The sequence below is a fragment of the Oncorhynchus clarkii genome, chromosome 16, assembly GCF_045791955.1.
Source record: "Oncorhynchus clarkii lewisi isolate Uvic-CL-2024 chromosome 16, UVic_Ocla_1.0, whole genome shotgun sequence".
NCBI classification, from domain to species: Eukaryota; Metazoa; Chordata; class Actinopteri; order Salmoniformes; family Salmonidae; genus Oncorhynchus; species Oncorhynchus clarkii.
In genome coordinates this window covers 47552385-47575901 of record NC_092162.1, presented here as the reverse complement: position 1 = coordinate 47575901, position 23517 = coordinate 47552385, and the positions used below count along the sequence as shown (strand labels likewise).

Below are 23517 nucleotides of genomic sequence, written 5' to 3'. Positions count from 1 at the left end.
CCACCTTAAGGTGCCTGGTCTCAACCAACCCCACTACCTGGAGCCGTCAACTGGTCTGGGTGGAGTATGCCCAGAACACTCTCCCCAGTTATGACACGGGACTCTCCCCTTTCGAAGTGCTCGAGCCTCCACTTTTCCCTGAACAAGAGCAGGAGGTCAGAGTTGGGGTACCCTCGGCCCAGATGTTTGTCCGCCGCTGTCGACGTACCTGGAGAAGAGCCAGAGCGGCTATTCTCAAGACCAACTCCAGGTATCGTCAACAAGCGGACCGTCGCTGGATCCCAGCTCCCCGCTACCGCATTGGGCAGATGGCATGGCTGTCCACACGGGACCTGCCCCTTCGGGTAGAGTTCCGCAAACTGTGCCCCCATTTTATTGGTCCCTTTCCCATCACCTGAGTTCCACTGCTGTCCATCTCTTGCTACCCCGTACCCTCCATATTCACCCTACGTTCCCTGTGTCTAGAATTAAACCTGTGTCTCAGTTCTTTTGTCTTCTGTTCCCCCCCCGGCATACAGGGTGAGATGTCTCCTGGGTGACCACGGAGCAGGGGTTTCCAGTACCTGGTTGACTGGGAGGGTTTTGCCCCGGTGGGGAGGTGCTGGGCTCCTGCTAGAGACATCCTGGATCCAGCCCTCATCGCCAACTTTCACCGCCGACACCCTGGACAACCAGGTAGGACGCCAGGTGGCGCCCCTGGGGGTATTTTCACACCCTGATCTGTTTCACCTGTCCTCGTTATTGTCTCCACCCCCTCCAGTTGTCGCTTGTTTTCCCCAGTGTATTTATCCCTGTGTTTCCTGTCTCTCTGTGCCAGTTTGTCTTGTATGTCCAAGCCTACCAGCGTTTTTTTCCTGCTTTGCCTTTTCTCCTTTCTGTGTGTTTACTATGTTATAATTAAGTATATGATTTGATAGCAGTCTGATTGAGCGGTGGAAGGCAGCAGCAGGGTCATAAGCATTCATTCAAACAGCAGCTCTTAGTAATGCTGGGATGCACAGCGCTGTTAATGACTTCAAGCCTATCAACTCCCAAGATTAGGCTGGCAATACTAAAGTGCCTATTAGAACATCCAATAGTCAAAGGTATATGAAATACAAATGGTATAGAGAGAAATAGTCATATAATAACTACAACCTAAAACTTCTTACCTGGGAATATTGAAGACTCATGTTAAAAGGAACCACCAGCTTTTATGTTCTGAGCAAGGAACTTAAACTCTAGCTTTTTTTTGCATGGCACATATTGCAATTTTACTTTCTTCTCCAACACTGTTTTTGCACTATTTATTTGAGACTAAATATATTTTATTTATGTATTATATTAAGTTAAAATAAAAGTGTTCATTGTTCATTCAGTATTGTTGTTGTCATTTATTACACACACACATATATATAAAAATCGGTCGATTTAAATCGGTATCGGCTTTTTTTTGATCCTCCAATAATCGGTATCGGCATTGAAAAATCATAATCGGTTGACCTCTAGTGTGGAGGCCTGGAGATTCTAAACCTGTTTATGTTAATTAATGGTCAATTACAGTGAGACCGGCAGTATTTTGCATGACAATAACCGGCTGACAAAATGTCATGACCGCCACAGCCCTAGGGAAAGACTGATATGGATTTGACATGGTTTATCAGAAGAACACAGTTGTCTCACCCTGATTGCAGCCTTGTTGCAGTAGACCCGGGTGACAGCCAACCAGGTGGGAAGGTCCAGCATGTTCTGCAGCACCTCCTCATCCAGCTCCAGATTGGACAGCTGACCCTCGCCCTTCAGCGTGCTGAGGTTGATCTTGTCTGGGGACAGGTTCTTGGTGAACCTTCATACAAAGGAATGGGAGAGAGGTTTAGTTAAGGAAACCACTGAGATGTGTGTGACGTAAACCAGACATATTGCTGCGTTCACCAATTTCTACATATGTTTGTGTGGTTTACAAGGTTTAGGAAGCTATGTGAGACACTGTGATTGAAATGAGATGCTAGTCTGACCAAGGTCGGCTTTTGGCAGTGAGATGTAATTGTGAGGTTCATGCTGTAGGTCTAATTGAATCCCAGGCTGTAGTAACAGTCAGTGTCTTGGCCAGAGTCCCGGCCAGAGTCCCACCATAGCTCTCCATCTGGCTTCATTGACCTTACGCTCCACTACAGATTAAAATTAACTGCTGAGCCATTTGCCAGAGCAAAACCACACAGTGAAACGGCGGTGGTGAGGAGTAGGCTAGCTGTAACGTTTTCTGAAACGATGATTACCAGCATGTGGCAACAAACAGACCAGTTAAGTGTTCCAATCTACCACACTCACCATGACTAACAATTATGACCTTTTATTGCACTCATTAAAACTAAAACCTGACATTTCAGACCCAAACACAAAGGCTGGTGTTGCTTGGGTTTTGGCTGGTGGTAACATAGATAAATGCCAATACACGAGAGGTCTGACTCACCAGTCCACTGTCTGGTTAACATATTGTAATGCTACTGAGACAAGTGAAACCCTGGTTCAAGATGATGTCAGGGGCTCGTCCAGTAGCCTAATAAGCCAAGTGCAGCCTTTGGTATATAGCAAGTTCCAACAGCCTGACTTTATTAATGAGAGGGCTACATTTGGAAAGCTGGGATACCAGTATAACAGAGCATCAACCGAAGTCCAACAAGATTTGAATTAGCCTTCCAGTACAGGAACATGCCTGTTATCAGTCGTCAGCTGTAGGGCAATTCCACGGAAATTGTATTATGCTTTGACAGATTTCTCACTTTAAAATGTATGCCAAACAAAAACCATTGATTTCAAAGTTTAACAAACCATACAATTAACACATTTACTGGAAGAACTGTGCAGATGCAAAGTTTGGTAACAGAATTGAAGTAAAACTCCCTCAGGTTTTTTATGCGACCGCGTTTTCCAGAAACGGTTACACATCTGCTCTGAATTCTGATTCAAAGATGTCTGCAGAAAGAATGGGGTGTCAGCCATGACATGGCACCTTGAGTGTCACAGTAGTAGGTCAAGTGGATTTACAGCCATGAACGGAATTACATTATGGGTCATTATGGGTCCCTGATCTGTACTATACAGAAATACGTAATTATGAATGGAATTCTCTTCATGGTGATGTATCCTGAATAGGTAAAAATATACAATATCCTTATTTTGCATATTTGTGTATTATTCTAAACACTGGATATTATTCGAATGAGCTCCGCCCCTAAAGACCACATTTGATTGGCCCGGACCAGACCAAATCTAAACCAATCATAGCCATCTATGTGTCAAAGGTTTGGACATCCCAGTAGAGCACAGTACAGTAAATATGTTCAGTACAGTACATTATACTGTACTTTACTCGTGTGCGCTACTGTATTCGACTTTTGTTTCCTTTACTGTTCTGTACTCTCCTGTACTGAATTGTGCTGTCCAAACTTGTGAAACAAACCTCTGATTGGTTCAGTGGGAAAGGATGCTTGTTGAAGTAAATGTTAAGAGGGTAGGTGTCATGGTAGGTGTCAGTAAGAGCCGGGAGAGGTGACATTAACTGGACAGAGAGAGCGAGAGAAGAGAGAGAGCGACAGAGAGCAAGGGAGAGTGAAGGGTTGTCTAGACTGTTTTTACAGCCTTGCTTTTACCACAAGACAGAAAGAAAACTGTTATGAGCTGAACATAACAGTATGCCAGTGGAAGATATGACTGTAGCAGGTCACCCAACTGTGGTTTGTGACTACTATGGATTTCCCATTGTAGCCAATTGCAATAATTCCATTACTGATTTTTCTGTAATTTCGTTACTGATTAAATCAACAGAATTCCGTGTTTGAATCACTTAATAATTTATAAACAAACTTAATATCAGTAAAAACACTAATTAGTAGGTCTACCTTTTCTTACTTCTGTCAACTTTCATTATCTTCCCTCTTCTTGACTCAAGACACTTCAGCTTTTCATTTGAATGAATTTGTGAACATTTCTAAAAACATAATTCCACTTTGACATTATGGGGTATAGTGTTTAGTAAATCAGTGGCACAGAATCTCTATATAATTCATATTAAAATTCAGGCTGTAAAAACAAAAGTGGTAAAAGTCAACGGGTGTGAATACTTTCTGAATTGATTTTGAAGCTTTCTGGTCAAACAGACTATATCCTACTATTCTGCCCTTGAGTTGCGTTCCCATGCAAAACTAGACAGATAGCTAACAACTAAGTCTTCAATAAAACTCCCAAGGCGTGACTTTTCTTGAATGAATATATTGAAAACGTTTATGTTGTGAAACTGCAAAATACAGAAAAGAATATATTTTAGTATTCAATTCACACCGACATACTGTAGCTGTATATTATACATTTGAAGTTGCATAAATACAAAGCACGCGCTAAGGTACCATGCATCTGGCATGATGCCAAACCATATAGCTAATTGTTACTCATATGGTAATTAGCTCCTTTCATTACTCTAATAATGTACAACCATTTATGTAGAATAACAAAGCATATTACACTAGGAACAGTAACAAACTACAGTATTGTATATTTTACAATTCGTTTGCATGACGCACGAGCAAAGTAATACAGCTAACGACATACATGAAAAGCATTGCAATTTGTGAGTAAATGCAACCAACATTGACATGTAAGCAACTCTATCAATAACAAGATTATAATCATTAGCTAAATGCTTGAATTGAACTTACAAACAAATGTTTTCCAAGGCTGAAGCGTGACAAGAAATAACTACATTGAAAGACCTGCACCGTAGCGTTGTTTGTAGCTGCTTCTATGCGTGCAGAACAAATTCTCTACTTTCTGTTTGCGTAGTCTTTCTAAGTACCAGAAACATCCACTAGGGGGCAAATAACACCATTGCACACAATGAAAATCCAATTGAACCATTGTAATAAAATAATCTGTTACCTTCTAACAGGATGGCAGCACACCTACCTTAAGTCTAAACCAGTGCTGATCAAATCAGTTAAATATGCTATATTGTAATGTTGCTCAGTAAAAGAATAGACCTACAAAATATTAGGATACAACTATTCGCTGCTCTAAGTCTGGCGTTGATCCTAAACAAATCATCCTACTCAAATATTCAATATCTAACTATAGATCACAAATCAATTAGCCTATTTTAGATACAACAGAAAATGAATGTAAAGTTCACTGCCAGGCTAGTCAAAACAATTTACCTGGATTGTGCGGCAATAAAGCTGAATTTTTTTACATTTCGAATCCATTTGGGTCAGATACAGACCCAACCCAATTTGGAGACGATTCGATCTCTCCTCGGACATGTTTTGGGGTCGGCTCAAGGATGTCCACATTTAAAATACCCAAATGGGGGACAACAGGATGATTTTGCAGAACAGCGTAACCTACATGAATAAAAACATTTGGCCACACCACACTCCCTTCCACCCCCCCATGATAAAACATGTGTTTTACTATTCAGCTAACCATCCTGAAATCTCATAAGAAATGAGGTGGTGTTTCTTGTGTAATTGTAATTTATGCTCCACATTAGGGCTGTCCCCGACAAAAAAAATCAGTCTGTTCTTTCGATCAATCAACATATTTTTACATATATAGACACAGCCGATGTTTTAAACAAATCAACAATATTCACTGAGCTTGTCTGATGCTTTACGTACACTGTTTAATAAATAAAGTAATGCAATTGCCGAAATGGAACAGTTTATTTATTGTTTAAGCTAATTATTCGAGGCTTGCTTTATTTTAAATTTCAAACTAAAACGCTTGATTGCATTTTAAATCATGAATGACTCGCATGCTGTGTGATGACAAACAAATGAATGATTGACTGACTGACACAGTAGCCTATATAAGTATTGAAATATTGTCAGTCCTAAGTTTGTTATGGTATTAAGACTGAACAGGATACGCTCTTAGGCTTACAGCTGGTGGTTATACAAGGCTGCTATACTAAGCCTACTACTGATAATGACATTACTTATTATCATGAGGATGACCATAATAATAGTAATAATAACAATAATTAGATCAAGAAAATGGAGCGTAATTATTATTATTATAATAAATATAATGTCCCCGACAACTTGGAACAGTGTAAACACTAAATAAATTATAATTAATACCAGAGAGGCTGTTCTAATGAAAGTGTAAAGTCTTTATTAAAGCAAGGCAAAGATTAAGAACAGACAAATTTGTGAAATTGTTTACTTGACATGTACAGTCATGGACAAAAGTTTTGAGAATGACACAAATATACATTTTCAAAGTCTGCTGCCTCAATTTGTATGATGGCAATTTGCATATACTCCAGAATGTTATGAAGAGTGATCAGATGAATTGCAATTACTCGCACGCCCAATTTTTCAGTTTTTGATTTGTTAAAACAGTTTGAAATATCCAATAAATGTTGTTCCACTTCATGATTGTGTCCCACTTGTTGTTGATTCTTCACAAAAAAATACAGTTTTATATCTTTATGTTTGAAGCCTGAAATGTGGCAAAAGGTCGCAAAGTTCAAGGGGGCCGAATACTTTCGCAAGGCACTGTATACTGAGATCATGTGGCAGATGATGTGACACTTAAAGTCCACTTGTGTGCAATCTATTTAATTAATTATGTGACTTTGAAGGTAATTGGTTGCACCAGATCTTATTTAGGGGCTTCATAGCAAAGGGGGTGAATACATATGCACACACCACTTTTCCGTGTTTTATTTTTTAGAATATTTTTTTTAACGTTTTTTTTCTCATTTCACTTCACCAGTTTGGACTATTTTGTTATAGGGATAGGCGTTCCGCTAGTGACCCACCACGACAACATCCGGTGAAATTGCAGCGCGCCAAATTTAAAATACAGAAATACTCATTATAAACATTCATAAAAGATACAAGTGTTATACATCGGCTTAAAGATTAACTTCTTGTTAATCCAGCTGCTGTGTCAGATTTCAAAAAGGCTTTACGGCGAAAGCATACCATGCGATTATCTGAGGACAGCGCCCTGCTTACAAAAGCATACAACATTTCACATCCCTATACCAGTCTGCTGTTCCCACATGCTTCAAGAGGGCCACCATTGTTCCTGTTCCCAAGAAAGCTAAGGTAACTGAGCTAAACGACTACCGCCCCGTAGCACTCACATCCGTCATCATGAAGTGCTTTGAGAGACTAGTCAAGGACCATATCACCTCCACCCTACCTGACACCCTAGACCCACTCCAATTTGCTTACCGCCCAAATAGGTCCATAGACGATGCAATCTCAACCACACTGCACACTGCCCTAACCCATCTGGACAAGAGGAATACCTATGTGAGAATGCTGTTCATCGACTACAGCTCGGCATTCAACACCATAGTACCCTCCAAGCTCGTCATCAAGCTCGAGACCCTGGGTCTCGACCCCGCCCTGTGCAACTGGGTACTGGACTTCCTGACGGGCCGCCCCCAGGTGGTGAGGGTAGGCAACAACATCTCCTCCCCGCTGATCCTCAACACTGGGGCCCCACAAGGGTGCGTTCTGAGCCCTCTCCTGTACTCCCTGTTCACCCACGACTGCGTGGCCACGCACGCCTCCAACTCAATCATCAAGTTTGCGGACGACACAACAGTGGTAGGCTTGATTACCAACAACGACGAGACGGCCTACAGGGAGGAGGTGAGGGCCCTCGGAGTGTGGTGTCAGGAAAATAACCTCACACTCAACGTCAACAAAACTAAGGAGATGATTGTGGACTTCAGGAAACAGCAGAGGGAACACCCCCCTATCCACATCGATGGAACAGTAGTGGAGAGGGTAGCAAGTTTTAAGTTCCTCGGCATACACATCACAGACAAACTGAATTGGTCCACTCACACAGACAGCATTGTGAAGAAGGCGCAGCAGCGCCTCTTCAACCTCAGGAGGCTGAAGAAATTCGTCTTGTCACCAAAAGCACTCACAAACTTCTACAGATGCACAATCGAGAGCATCCTGGCGGGCTGTATCACCGCCTGGTACGGCAACTGCTCCGCCCTCAACCGTAAGGCTCTCCAGAGGGTAGTGAGGTCTGCACAACGCATCACCGGCGGCAAACTACCTGCCCTCCAGGACACCTACACCACCCGATGTCACAGGAAGGCCATAAAGATCATCAAGGACATCAACCACCCGAGCCACTGCCTGTTCACCCCGCTATCATCCAGAAGGCGAGGTCAGTACAGGTGCATCAAAGCTGGGACAGAGAGACTGAAAAACAGCTTCTATCTCAAGGCTATCAGACTGTTAAACAGCCACCACTAACATTGAGTGGCTGCTGCCAACACACTGACACTGACTCAACTCCAGCCACTTTAATAATGGGAATTGATGGGAAATGATGTAAATATATCACTAGCCACTTTAAACAATGCTACCTTATATAATGTTACTTACCCTACATTATTCATCTCATAGGCATACGTATATACTGTACTCTATATCATCGACTGTATCCTTATGTAATACATGTATCACTAGCCACTTTAACTATGCCACTTTGTTTACATACTCATCTCATATGTATATACTGTACTCGATACAATCTACTGTATCTGCCTATGCTGCTCTGTACCATCACTCATTCATATATCCTTATGTACATATTCTTTATCCCCTCACACTGTGTACAAGACAGTAGTTTTGGAATTGTTAGTTAGATTACTTGTTGGTTATTACTGCATTGTCGGAACTAGAAGCACAAGCATTTCGCTACACTTGCATTAACATCTGCTAACCATGTGTATGTGACAAATAAAATTTGATTTGATTTGATTTGAAGCCAAGTAGAGGAGTCACGAAAGTCAGAAATAGCTATAAAATTAATCACTTACCTTTGATCTTCATCTGGTTGCAGTCACAAGAGTCCCTGTTACACAAATGTTTGTTTAGTTCGATAAAGTCCTTCTTTATTTTGTTGGCGCGTTTTGTTCAGTAATCCATGGCTCAAAGGCGGTCACAACGTGCAGACGAATACATCCTAATAGTACCAGTAAAGTTCGTTGAAACATGTCAAACGATGTTTATAATTAATCTTCAGGTTGTCTATTGTCTAAATAATCTATAATATTTCAACCGGACAATAACGTATTCAATAGAAAAGAAAAACAACGAAGAGCGCAAACCAGCTCTGCTTCATTCTACAGTCCACTTACAAAATGGTCTCCATTCTTCTTCATTTTTCAGAAAACAAGCCTGAAACAATATCTAAAGACTGTTGACATCTAGTGGAAACCATAGGAACTGCAATCTGGGTCCTAACCCATTACATACTGTATAGGCATTCAATATAAAAGTACCCACATCAAAAATATCCCACTTCCTGGATGGATTTTCCTCAGGTTTTCACGTACCATATCAGTTCTGTTATACTCAGACATTATTTTAACAGTTTTGGAAACTTTAGTGTTTTCTATCCAAATCTACCAATTATATGCATATCCTAAATCAAATCAAATCAAATTTATTTGTCACATACACATGGTTAGCAGATGTTAATGCGAGTGTAGCGAAATGCTTGTGCTTCTAGTTCCGACAATGCAGTAATAACCAACAAGTAATCTAACTAACAATTCCAAAACTACTGTCTTGTACACAGTGTGAGGGGATAAAGAATATGTACAGAAGGATATATGAATGAGTGATGGTACAGAGCAGCATAGGCAGATACAGTAGATTGTATCGAGTACAGTATATACATATGAGATGAGTATGTAAACAAAGTGGCATAGTTAAAGTGGCTAGTGATACATGTATTACATAAGGATACAGTCGATGATATAGAGTACAGTATATACGTATGCATATGAGATGAATAATGTAGGGTAAGTAACATTATATAAGGTAGCATTGTTTAAAGTGGCTAGTGATATATTTACATCATTTCCCATCAATTCCCATTATTAAAGTGGCTGGAGTTGAGTCAGTGTCAGTGTGTTGGCAGCAGCCACTCAATGTTAGTGGTGGCTGTTTAACAGTCTGATAGCCTTGAGATAGAAGCTGTTTTTCAGTCTCTCTGTCCCAGCTTTGATGCACCTGTACTGACCTCGCCTTCTGGATGATAGCGGGGTGAACAGGCAGTGGCTCGGGTGGTTGATGTCCTTGATGATCTTTATGGCCTTCCTGTGACATCGGGTGGTGTAGGTGTCCTGGAGGGCAGGTAGTTTGCCGCCGGTGATGCGTTGTGCAGACCTCACTACCCTCTGGAGAGCCTTACGGTTGAGGGCGGAGCAGTTGCCGTACCAGGCGGTGATACAGCCCGCCAGGATGCTCTCGATTGTGCATCTGTAGAAGTTTGTGAGTGCTTTTGGTGACAAGCCGAATTTCTTCAGCCTCCTGAGGTTGAAGAGGCGCTGCTGCGCCTTCTTCACAATGCTGTCTGTGTGAGTGGACCAATTCAGTTTGTCTGTGATGTGTATGCCGAGGAACTTAAAACTTGCTACCCTCTCCACTACTGTTCCATCGATGTGGATAGGGGGGTGTTCCCTCTGCTGTTTCCTGAAGTCCACAATCATCTCCTTAGTTTTGTTGACGTTGAGTGTGAGGTTATTTTCCTGACACCACACTCCGAGGGCCCTCACCTCCTCCCTGTAGGCCGTCTCGTCGTTGTTGGTAATCAAGCCTACCACTGTTGTGTCGTCCGCAAACTTGATGATTGAGTTGGAGGCGTGCGTGGCCACGCAGTCGTGGGTGAACAGGGAGTACAGGAGAGGGCTCAGAACGCACCCTTGTGGGGCCCCAGTGTTGAGGATCAGCGGGGAGGAGATGTTGTTGCCTACCCTCACCACCTGGGGGCGGCCCGTCAGGAAGTCCAGTACCCAGTTGCACAGGGCGGGGTCGAGACCCAGGGTCTCGAGCTTGATGACGAGCTTGGAGGGTACTATGGTGTTGAATGCCGAGCTGTAGTCAATGAACAGCATTCTCACATAGGTATTCCTCTTGTCCAGATGGGTTAGGGCAGTGTGCAGTGTGGTTGAGATTGCATCGTCTGTGGACCTATTTGGGCGGTAAGCAAATTGGAGTGGGTCTAGGGTGTCAGGTAGGGTGGAGGTGATATGGTCCTTGACTAGTCTCTCAAAGCACTTCATGATGACGGAAGTGAGTGCTACGGGGCGGTAGTCGTTTAGCTCAGTTACCTTAGCTTTCTTGGGAACAGGAATTATGGTGGCCCTCTTGAAGCATGTGGGAACAGCAGACTGGTATAGGGATTGATTGAATATGTCCGTAAACACACCGGCCAGCTGATCTGCGCATGCTCTGAGGGCGCGGCTGGGGATGCCGTCTGGGCCTGCAGCCTTGCGAGGGTTAACACGTTTAAATGTCTTACTCACCTCGGCTGCAGTGAAGGAGAGACCGCAAGTTTTCGTTGCAGGCCGTGTCAGTGGCACTGTATTGTCCTCAAAGCGGGCAAAAAAGTTATTTAGTCTGCCTGGGAGCAGGACATCCTGGTCCGTGACTGGGCTGGATTTCTTCCTGTAGTCCGTGATTGACTGTAGACCCTGCCACATGCCTCTTGTGTCTGAGCCGTTGAATTGAGATTCTACTTTGTCTCTGTACTGACGCTTAGCTTGTTTGATAGCCTTGCGGAGGGAATAGCTGCACTGTTTGTATTCGGTCATGTTACCAGACACCTTGCCCTGATTAAAAGCAGTGGTTCGCGCTTTCAGTTTCACACGAATGCTGCCATCAATCCACGGTTTCTGGTTAGGGAATGTTTTAATCGTTGCTATGGGAACGACATCTTCAACGCACGTTCTAATGAACTCGCACACCGAATCAGCGTATTCGTCAATGTTGTTGTCTGACGCAATACGAAACATCTCCCAGTCCACGTGATGGAAGCAGTCTTGGAGTGTGGAGTCAGCTTGGTCGGACCAGCGTTGGACAGACCTCAGCGTGGGAGCCTCTTGTTTTAGTTTCTGTCTGTAGGCAGGGATCAACAAAATGGAGTCGTGGTCAGCTTTTCCGAAAGGGGGTGGGGCAGGGCCTTATATGCGTCGCGGAAGTTAGAGTAACAATGATCCAAGGTCTTTCCACCCCTGGTTGCGCAATCGATATGCTGATAAAATTTGGGGAGTCTTGTTTTCAGATTAGCCTTGTTAAAATCCCCAGCTACAATGAATGCAGCCTCCGGATAAATGGTTTCCAGTTTGCTTCTAGCTTCTGGGCCTGAGTAACAGGCAGTTTACTTTGGGCACCTCAGTCATCCTAACTTCCGAATACTGCCCCCTATCCCAAAAAAGTTAAATGAAATCCAAATGAAAATTCATTTAAATGACAGGTTATAATGCAACGAAATAAGACAAATGCCAAGGGGGTGAATACTTTTGGAAGTCACTGTAGTTGGGTGAGGCTTAAAACACTCAAACGGTCATAAAGCCAGGCACATTTAACAGTTAGGCTTTTGATTATAGACCTAATTAAGTTGAGGTTTCCTCTCTGCTCACTTTTCTTAGACAATAACAAAAGGGCTGTTTTTCTCATCTCCTCATTCTGCAGCTGCCTCATTGTTCTCAACACCAATATGCTGGTTAACTTCTATACACAAAGCAACGTTGTCTAGGAAAAGGCGCCAATTCAATAGCGCACTGAGGTGTTTCAGAACCGCGGACAGTGACCACTATCCAACACGGGAGAAAGCGCATGTTATAAAATATTATTTTTATTAGTGTTGCACCATTGTTCTTACGTAATATAACCATATAGAATTTTAGTAGCACATGTCTTAGAGTGATGGACTGTGCCATCCGGCAGGGCCTCACAATGGATTAGTCCACTCAGACAGGAGCTAATCAGACAGCTTACTTGTACACCATGATATATATTTTTTATATTGCTCGACTAAAAAAAAATCTTGGTCAACCAACAGCCTATCAACCAAACAATTGATCAGTCGACTAAATTGGGTCATCAGCCCTATCATACATTTGGATATGTTATGTCAAATACTAATGAATCATTATGTGATCTTACAAGACATTGATTCAGCTTTGATCTAAACTTTACTAAACAAGCACCATTGTGAGAAGTGACGGAGCAAGGCTCCTGCAGTCCGCGCAAAGAATTAGCAATTGAAGCACACCTAGCTTACTCTTTTGCCTGCGCAAAATTTGGTGATGCAGAAATGGGAGACCACAAAATCTGCAAATATTTGGCCAGGGAAATTTCTGATTGGTCTCAGTCAATGTAAAACAGTTAGGAAGGGAGACTCTTAAAGCGGGATTTAATTTAGTGAAGCAGCAGAACATTTGTTGAATGAGCATCGGGAGCCTCAAAAGTTTGATGAAATTACATATCTTTCAGTCTACTGTTATCGATACTGAACCAAAATATAAAATGCAACCATTTCTAAGATTTACTGAGTTAAAGTTTTATATAAAGGAAATCTCATTTTTGTAAGTAATTAGGCCTAACTGTCCTCTCCAAGTTTGGCTGAAATTAAGCCCGAAACGGTTTGAGAAATATGATTGGTTGGCGATAGGCCAATGACATTACTTTTTGTCTTGCGCTGCGCAGAATATCAGATCAACAACAACAACTGGAGAACTGGGCTTCACCAGCAGGCTTAGTCTACCACATCCTTATGATATATGTATTTTCATAAACGCAACGTGACTGCAAGGGGCAGGTCGGAATGTATGACTGAAATTCGGGACAAATGAACCATTTATTCTCATAGAGTGGTGTCTGAATTTGTTGATAGAATGCGGGACATGATTGTTTGGTTGCGGGACGCAGAGCCAAAATGCAGGACTGTCCTGCACAATCCGGGACTTGTGGTCACCCTAATCGGATCTGGATCACCTCGGATCCAAATTGAATATTTTTTTTTAAAAATGTAATGCCCGGATTTTGTTGGAGACAGGTTACGGGTAAGAATTTAATGAATCCTATTCGATACGGATCTCAATTTTGTGATACGAGAAGAACGCCCCCAGGGACCTCACAATACAATATTATCATGGTGCTAAGGTGCTGATACAATATGCAATGCGATTCTCACAATTCTGTATTATTCCACATTTTTAAGATGGGAAATGGTAGAAAAATGTGTATATTCCTTAAATGTCAAAAGTATAGGCTCTTAGCTTAAATTTGACACCCATATTAACATGCTCCTATGAACTTTACCTATTGATGCTCATGGGTCCTTTTAAGATGGAAATGCCCTATAAATAACAGTGATGTATCCTCTGTCAGCCTACGTTAACGATTGCTAAGCTAAGGTGAACAGGTGAACCACTCCACCACCTCAACCATTCCTCCTAATCTATATCCCAGTCACAATACTGGTTTGTCATTGACTCTAGAAGAAGTGGTCACCAACCGTTCGATCACAATCGATTGGTCAATCTTCAAGGCATTCCTAGTCCATCACCAAACATTTCTGTAGAAAAGCCAACGGTAACAGCTGTGATAAAGGCTTGTGCTCCTTTTTTGTGGCAGGGGTTGCGCTGTTGGCGGTAGGTGCACTTGATTCAGAAGCCCTGCACAGTGGGTAAGCAAAGTGTTCCCATTTTAAACCATTTCATTTGTTAAAAAAACAAACTCCGCGGACCGGGAGATAATTGGCTAAATCGAGTGCGCCTACTGCGCTGGCCAATCAGATAGCCCAAATCACCTACGGAACTTCCACGACCTCGGCCACAGCAGTTTAATACTAGCCTACGTAAGATTTAATAACTTTTAAAACCATGACCACAGAGAGAGTGCCAAAGAATACAGCAAAGAGATGCTGTTTTTATGAGTGCGCTCATGTTGAATTGTTTTATTCAGCACTAGTGTTTAAATTCAACACTATTATAAAATCCCTATTTCCACTCGCGCTGGAGCTACAATGAATGAGTAGCTAAGTGTATCGATAGCCATGTGTTTTTATTATTATTATTATTAGCAGCCTGTTGTGTTTATTTTAACTTCGAGGAATATTTCACTTTCTCTGGTCAAAGGAAAACAACAGGAATTTATGCATGAGGCAGATGCGGTGCGACTTGAGTTTTGCCATCAGGTGGAAGACGGTGTCCCCTCTCTCTGGTCAGTCTCACTGGAGGAAAGGAAGGACAGAACAGGGACCATGAGAGGCGGATCGGATCCTCTGCTGCTCTCTCCCTCCCTCCGCTGAGACTAATGTTGTGTTCAAAACCACTGGGAACTTGTTTTTTTTCTGTGTTCCCAGTCATCTTGAAAGCACCATGACCATCAGATGCAGGTACCAGCAGTCCAGTAAAATAAAAAAAACAAATTATTGCAATTTATGCTCATCTGTGCTTCGCAAGTGCTACACCAACTGATATATTTTGTAATCAAAGCTTGAGTTTTGAAATATAATAAATATGGTCCGAGAAGAACAATATTGGCACGCCAGGCATATAGTCAATAAACTGTGATAATGCATTAGGCCTACTACACAAACCCCATTCTTACATAACTGTTTTTATTAGGTTAAAAGGACTACTTTCATTCCACACAACACTTTAGCAACCCATAATGAAATGTCCATGTCTGAAAATAGACTGTTACCCTACACGTCTCCCCTTTGACCACCTCCTCCCTCCGCTGACCTCAATCAAGCCATGAACTTTCTCAAACTTCAGTCTCTTGTGCTACACATGATGATTAATGATCTTGTTTTTAAATATCTTGCTTTTTGTTGTTGCTTTACAGCGCTTTGAGATTTCTTTATCTAATGAATACCACTTTAAAAGTTGAATAAATTATATTATTATATTAGAGCTACTGGGTATGTATGATTTTGTTCCATCCTTTATAGCAGGGCTGGACAAAAGCCTGCACACTCAGTAGCTTTGATGTACACTAACCCAGATCAATAATGAGAAGAGGGGAAAAAAGGTATTCAAAACACAGCCTCCAACACATCCTAGCTGGGGATCCAACCCTTTTAACAATGCAGTGCATTTTAATATATTCTGGTGAAAAGAATAAATAGGCTGTAGTCAAACACCATACAAACCATCAGGGTATTCATTAAAACTAGGCCACAGCAATGTTTTGGGGATTAGCATTGTTTTGAGGTACAACAATTCGAGGGCTTATTCAACACATAATGGCCTGGCTATGAATGAAAGGGAGAACAAAATGTATCCTGGAAAAGTGATATTTGTCTTTGATTTAAAAAAAATATTTTAATAAAGGTTTCAAGCCATCTACCAGTCAGTATGAAATATGCTGCGTAAAACCAGGTTTAAGTTCCAAAGTGAGCTGTCATCATAGCAAAGTGAGCTTCCCTTGTCCATCAACCAGGATCAAGGCACATCATGGACAGTGATCACTCACAGATGTGTTCATAGCCTGCAGAGATCCTATGCTAACTCAAATTTTAATGGCTGCGTACACAGTTTAGCAGCTGACCGCACCACTCTCTGGGGAGCCCTGCGGTTGAGGACAATGCAAATGCCATACCAGGCATACATCCGGACAGAATGCTCTCAATGGTGGATTTGTAGAAGTTTGTGAGGGTCTTAGGGGCCAAGTTAAATTTCTTCAGCCTCCTGAGGTTGAAGAGGCGCTGTTGTGCCTTCTTCACCACACTGTAGGTGTGATGGGATAATTTCAGGTCCTCAGTGAAGTCCACGCAAAGGAACTTGAAGCTTTTAACCCTCTCCACTGCGGCCCGTCGATGTGGATTGGGGCGTGCTCTCTCTGCTGTCTCCTGTAGTCCACAATCAGCTCCTTCCTTTTGTTGACATTGAAGGAGAGGTTATTTTCCTGGCACCACTCTGCCAGGGCTCTCACCTCCTCCCTGTAAGCCGTCTCATCGTTGTTGGTAATCAGGCCAACAATGTCGTCAGCAAAGTTGATGATTGAGTTGGAGATGTGCATGGCTACGCCGTCATGGGTGAACAGGAAGTACAGGAGGGGGCTGAGCATGCACCCCTGTGGGGCTACCGTGTTGAGGATCAGTGTGGCAGAGGTGTTGTTGCCTACCTTCACCACCTGAGGTCAGCCCGTCAGGAAGTCCAGGATCCAGTTTCACATGGAGGGGTTCAGACCCAGGACCCTGAGCTTAGTGATGAGCTTGGCGGGGCACTATGGTGTTGAAGGCTGAGCTGTAGTCGATGAACAGCATTCTTAGATAGGTATGTCCAGGTGGGTTAGGGCAGTGCAATGGTTATTGTGTCATCCATTAATCTGTTGGGGTGGTATGCAAATTGTTGTGGATCTAGGGTGTCAGGTAAGATGGAGGAGATATTTTCCTAAACTAGTCTCTCAAATCCCTTCATAACAGACGTCGACTTCAGGGCATTCTCTCAAACAGAGGGAAGCCAACCAGCCACACACTGCTGAGCACCCCATTAACGCTTGCTGTGGGAGAGCAGCTCCTGTTTAGTACTACTGTGTGTGGGAGTCCACCATGAAGTCCACACAAACTACCTGAGGGTTAAGCTTTGAACACAACTCGAGTGTTTCACTTGATGCTTGTTGCTCACAGGCCCCATGTAAAATCCAGGGAAGTATGTCAATCCTCCCTCTTCTCAAAATCGAAATACTCCAGAACAACTCATGAGGAGCTGGAAAGGATGCTGTTTAGCTGTTTTCAGTACAGTGCTAGTCAGTGTTTTCAATAGTCTCATGTCCAATGGGGTTGAAGACAAGGAATATTGCTGAGGAACGTGGAGTGGTCAAAAAAAGCAACATTTTGATATAGCCAAGGTTTAACACTTGTCATATCCCTTTCTACCGATCTTTTGCCACATAGGGCCTAGATTTGGTCAATTTTAGGCCAAGATGTTATCTTCCTATTTTATATGATATGCACAGCCAAAACAGGGCTCCCGGTCATATCAGTAACAGAGCCTGTCACTAACGGTGATGTGTCCAGCGCTTGGTAAAGCCTGGTGATTTTGATTCTGTTGTCATTCTTCCCAGAGAAAGACCATGATTGAGTGAGAGTTAAGGAATGGATTGGGTGGAAATTGGACATAACAGAATTGAGCACTGATGTTGACCACTCGGTTTGGCCAACAAAACAGTGCCACAAGACAGCTGACTGGGTTGGGCAGTTCCGCAGGGCCAGGGAGTTGCTAAGTGGGTAACATGGAACTGACCTAGAGAACAAACTCAAACATGATGTCTGCATCTTCCAAACACTTGCAGCACTGAAACGGCAAGGCTAGCTATTCTATTCTAGCACAGTTTCTCTTGTGTGCTAACATTCCAAGAGAGTTATGTTTTCTGACAAGTCCTTATTATAGTTTATGCAAGGAGGGGGAATGAAACAGTCATACCTAATGCAGGCCATGTGTCATAATGCACTCACAGTCTTGAAGAAGCTACAATCCAAAGCAACATTGTGTCTCTGGCGAAATAAAGCCCTAAGCCAAACCAAAGGCTGAATACAATTACCAATAATAACAGATGTATTTTATTTCCCGCTTTTTGTTACAAAGAAAATCTCAAAGAAGCTTGAAAAACAAAACAAAATGTAGGGTTGCAGGTCTTGACTTAGGCAATGGTTTTCCACAGCTGATAGTCAGTGTTGATAATGATAGCCGAATGTCATAGTACAGGGAGGGAGAAGCGTCAGTTGGATAGAAGACCCGGAGCTCTTCAGGCTAATTACCAAAGACAAAATCAACGAATAAACCATAATTCTAATTTTGTCCCATAACAGGGAATAAAGGTTAGGATATTTACCATTTGTCAGAATGCAATTGAGAGGCTACAGTATGCTCTCAATGCCATTGTGAATTTGCTCTGTTACCTCCTATCTAGTGAACAATATAATTTATTTAACAGTCACCACAATTGGAGCAACAGAGCAAAGCAAAACATGTGTCAAACTGACATACTGGAGTTAGGCCAATGCCTCTTAGCCTTTGCCCCATACAGCGGAGCAGAGTGAGATCTCAACAAATTTCACCACAAAAACCCTTCCCTTACTGACAGAGTGAGAGTAATTGCCAGGCATGCAAGAAGAGAGAGAACTGTCAAGAGTTAGACCTAAACCGGTATTGCTGCAAACAAAAGCTTGACGCTTCTACGTAACTCTAAATGCAAAGGTGTGCATCTGTAGGCTACATTTAAAGACAGATGACTTTGTAAGCCTACGTAGTGGCTTCAATAAGTGGGATGCAGCCTAGCCTTCCCTATGGCTATTGTCTGATACACACAACCACGACAGTATGAGTAACCTTCTCTAATCTATTCCAAGCATCACACTGTTCTTCTCCCTAAATTCCCTTTCCCCTCAGTGTCTCATTCACTCAATTGCGTTCTGAAAGCTCTCCACACGCGTGCTGAGTGCACACAAGCTCCCGTTAGGCCTACAGAAATAAATGCATATAAAAACGTATCTAACTGATGGGATACACGAGCTACATTCCTTGCGATTTTTTTTTTTTTACAAATTCAAAACGGACTGGTTGACTAAAGTAAGAAAATGTGTTTCAACAACGAGCTGCAGTTTTGAAGCAAATCAGCTTAAGCTACTTTGTGAACTGCTAGTGCCATTTAGAATTGGTTAGGCTACGCTATAACCCCCTCCTAAACATGTACTGAACAAAAATATAAACTCAACATGTAAAGTGTTGGTCCCATGTTTCATGAGCTGAAATAAAAGATCCAATAAATTTTCCATATGCACAAAAAGCTTATTTCTCTCACATTTTGTACACACATCTGTTTACATCCCTGTTAGTGTGCATGCAAGCTTTGAGGGAGCGTGCAATTGGCATGCTAACTGCAGCAATCTCCACCGTAGCTGTCACCAGAGAACTGAATGTTAATTTATCTACCATAAGCCGCCTCCAACCGACTGATATTGCCAAGTACTTTAATGATTTTTTCATTGGCAAGACTAGCAAACTTAAGCATGACATACCAGCAACAAATGCTGACACTACACATCCAAGTATATCTGACCAAATTATGAAAGACAAAAATTGTAATTTGAATTACGTAAAGTGAGTGTGGAAGAGGTTGAAAAATGGTTGTCTATCAACAATGACAAACTACCGAAGACTTGACAACTTTGATGGAAAATTACTGAGGATAATAGCGGACGATATTGCCACTCCTATTTGCCATGTCTTCAATTTAAGCCTACTAGAAAGTGTGTGCCCTCATGCCTTGAGGGAAGCAAAAGTAATTCCACTACCTAAGAATAGTAAAGCCCCATTTACTGGCTCAAAATTCAGACCAATCAGTCTGTTACCAACCCTTAGTAAAATTCTGGGAAAATTTGTCTTTGACCAGATACAATGCTATTTTACAGTAAACAAATTAACAAAAGACTTTCAAGACGATTATAGGGAAGGACATTCAACAAGCACAGCACTTACACAAATGACTGATTATTGGCTGAGAGAAATTGATGATAAAAAGAATGTGAGGGCTGTTTTGTTAGACTTTAGTGCTGCTTTTGACATTATCGATCTGAGTCTACTGCTGGAAAAACTCATGTGTTATGGCTCTACATCCCCTGCTTTATTGTGGATAAAGAGTTACCTGTTTAACAGAACACAGAGGGTGTTCTTTAATGGAAGCCTCTGCAACATAATCCAGGTAGAATCAGGAATTCCCCAGGGCAGCTGTCTAGGCCCCTTACTTTTTTCAAACTTTATTAACGACATGCCACTGGCATTGAGTAATGCCACTTAACAAAGAGCCTCAGTTTCAGAATGGGTGGCAAGGAATAAGTTAGTCCTAAATATTTCAAAATCATTGTATTAGGGACAATACAATGCTAAGATGGGGAGAAGTCTGTCCATAATAAAGCGCTGCTCTACCTTCTTAACTGCACAATCAACAAGGCAGGTCCTACAGGCTCTAGTTTTGTCGTACCTGGACAACTGTTCAGACATGTGGTCAGGTGCTACAAGGAGGGAGTTAGTAAAACTGCAATTGGCTCAGAACAGGGCTGCATGGCTGGCCCTTGGATGTACATAGAGAGCAAACTTTAATGTAAATCTATCCTGGCTCAAAGTGGAGGAGAGATCGACTTCACCACTACTTGTATTTGTGAGCGGTATTGACATGTTGAAAGCACCGAGCTGTCTGTTTAAACAACTACCACAAATCTCAGACACTCATATATATATATATATATATATATATATACCACAAGACATGCCACCAGAGGTCTCTTCACAGTTCCCAAGTCTTCTCCAGACAAGCTTTTTACAGATGTCCCAAACAATCGGAAAGGGGATTCATCAGAGAAAATGACTTTAGCCCAGTTCTCAGCAGTCCAATCACTGTACCTTTTGCAGAATATTAGTCTGTCCTTGATGTTTTCCTGGAGAGAAGTGGCTTCTTTGCTGCCCTTCTTGACACCAGGCCATCCTCAAAGTCTTTGCTTCACTGTGCGTGCAGATGCACTCACACTCAGAGGTCGACCGATTTAATCGGAATGGCCGATTAATTAGGGCCGATTTCAAGTTATCATAACAATCGGTAATCTCCATTGTTGGACACCGATTATGGCCGATTACATTGCACTCCACGAGGAGACTGCATGGCAGGCTGACTACCTGTTATGCGAGTGCAGCAAGGAGCCAAGGTAAGGTGCTATTTAACGTATCTTATAAAAAAACAATCAATCTTAACATAATCACTAGTTAACTACACATGGTTGATGATATTACTAGTTTATCTAGCTTGTCCTGCGTTGCATATAATCGATGCGGTGCCTGTTAATTTCATTGAATCATAGCCTACTTAGCCAAAAGGTTATTTAACAAGCGCATTCGCGAAAAAGCACTGTCGTTGCACCAATGTGTACCTAACCATAAACATCAACGCCTTTCTTAAAATCAATACACAAGTATATATTTTTTAAACCTGCATATTTAGTTAATATTGCCTGCTAACATGCATTTCTTTTAACTAGGGTAATTGTGTCATTTCTCTTGCGTTCTGTGCAACAGTCAGGCTATATGCAGCAGTTTGGGCCGCCTGGCTCGTTGCGAACTGTGTGAAGACCAACTTCACCAAACGGGGGATGACTTATCAAAAGCGTATTTGCGAAAAAAGCACAATCGTTGCACGAATGTACCTAACTATAAACATCAATGCCTTTCTTGAAATCAATACACAGAAGTACATATTTTTAAACCTGCATATTTAGTTAAAAGAAATCCAGGTTAGCAGGCAATATTAAACTAGGGAAATTGTGTCACTTCTCTTGCGTTCATTGCACGCAAAGTCAGGGTATATGCAACAGTTTGGGCCGCCTGGCTCGTTGCAAAATAATTTGCCAGAATGTTACGTAATTATGACATAACATTGAAGGTTGTGCAATGTAACAGGAATATTTAGACTTATGGATGCCACCCGTTAGATAAAAATACGGAACGGTTCCGTATTTAATTGAAAGAATAAAGTCATTAATATGGTCAAATCCAGAAACTAAGGCTTGTATTTCTGTGTGTTAGTATATGTTGTAATTAAGTATATTATTTGATATTTGATAGAGCAGTCTGACTGGTAGGTAGCAGCAGGCTCGCAAGCATTCATTCAAACAGCACTTTCATGCATTTGCCAGCAGCTCTTCGCTGTGCTTCAAGCATTGAGATGTTTATGACTTCAAGGCTATCAACTCCCGAGATTAGGCTGGTGTAACTGATGTGAAATGGCTAGCTAATTAGCGGGGTGCGCGCTGATAGCGTTTCAATCGGTGACATCACTCGCTCTGAAACCTTGAAGTAGTTGTTTTCCTTGCCCTGCAAGGGCCGCAACTTTTGTAGAGTGATGGGTAACGATGCTTCGAGGGTGGCTGTTGTCGATGTGTTCCTGGTTCGAGCCCAGGTAGGGGCAAGGAGAGGAACGGAAGCTATACTGTTACACTGGCAATACTAAAGTGCCTATAAGAACATCCAATAGTCAAAGGTATATGAAATACAAAATGGTATAGAGAGAAATAGTCCTATAATTCTTATAATAACTACAACCTAAAAACTTCTTACCTGGGAATATTGAAGACTCATGTTAAAAAGGAACCACCAGCTTTCATATGTTCTCATGTTCTATTGCACTTTTAATTTCTTCTCCAACACTTTGTTTTTGCATTATTTAAACCAAATTGAACATGTTTCATTATTTATTTGAGGCTAAATTGATTTTATTGATGTATTAAGTTGAAATAAGTATTCCTTCAGTATTGTTGTAATTGTCATTATTACAAATACAAATAAAATATATATTTTAATTAATCGGAATCTGCTTTTTTTTTTGTCCTCCAATAATCGGTGTCGGCATTGAAAAATCATAAATCTGTCAACCTCTAGCACTCACACCTGCCTGCTGCCATTGCTGAGCAAGCTTTGTACTGGTGGTGCCCCGATCCCGCAGTTGAATCAAATTTAGGAGACGGTCCTGGCGCTTGCTGGACTTTCTTGGGCGCCCTGAAGCCTTCTTCACAACAATTTAACCGCTCTCCTTGAAGTTCTTGATGATCCGATAAATGGTTGATTTAGGTGCAATCTTACTGGCAGCAATAGCCTTGCCTGTGATGCCCTTTTGTGCAAAGCAATGATGACGGCACATGTTTCCT

The 23517-nt window shown here is 42.0% G+C and overlaps 1 protein-coding gene across 2 annotated transcripts in view; it reads right to left on the bottom strand.

Moving 5' to 3' along the window:
• The window catches only part of LOC139368616 (bridge-like lipid transfer protein family member 3A), a 61407-nt gene that overhangs the window by 35382 nt on the left and 2508 nt on the right, over positions 1-23517 (bottom strand). For both annotated transcript variants that reach the window (XM_071107696.1, XM_071107697.1), the window contains exon 2: positions 1663-1825. In XM_071107696.1, coding sequence (XP_070963797.1) covers positions 1663-1825 — 163 coding nt within the window. The remainder of the gene's footprint in view (positions 1-1662; positions 1826-23517) is intronic.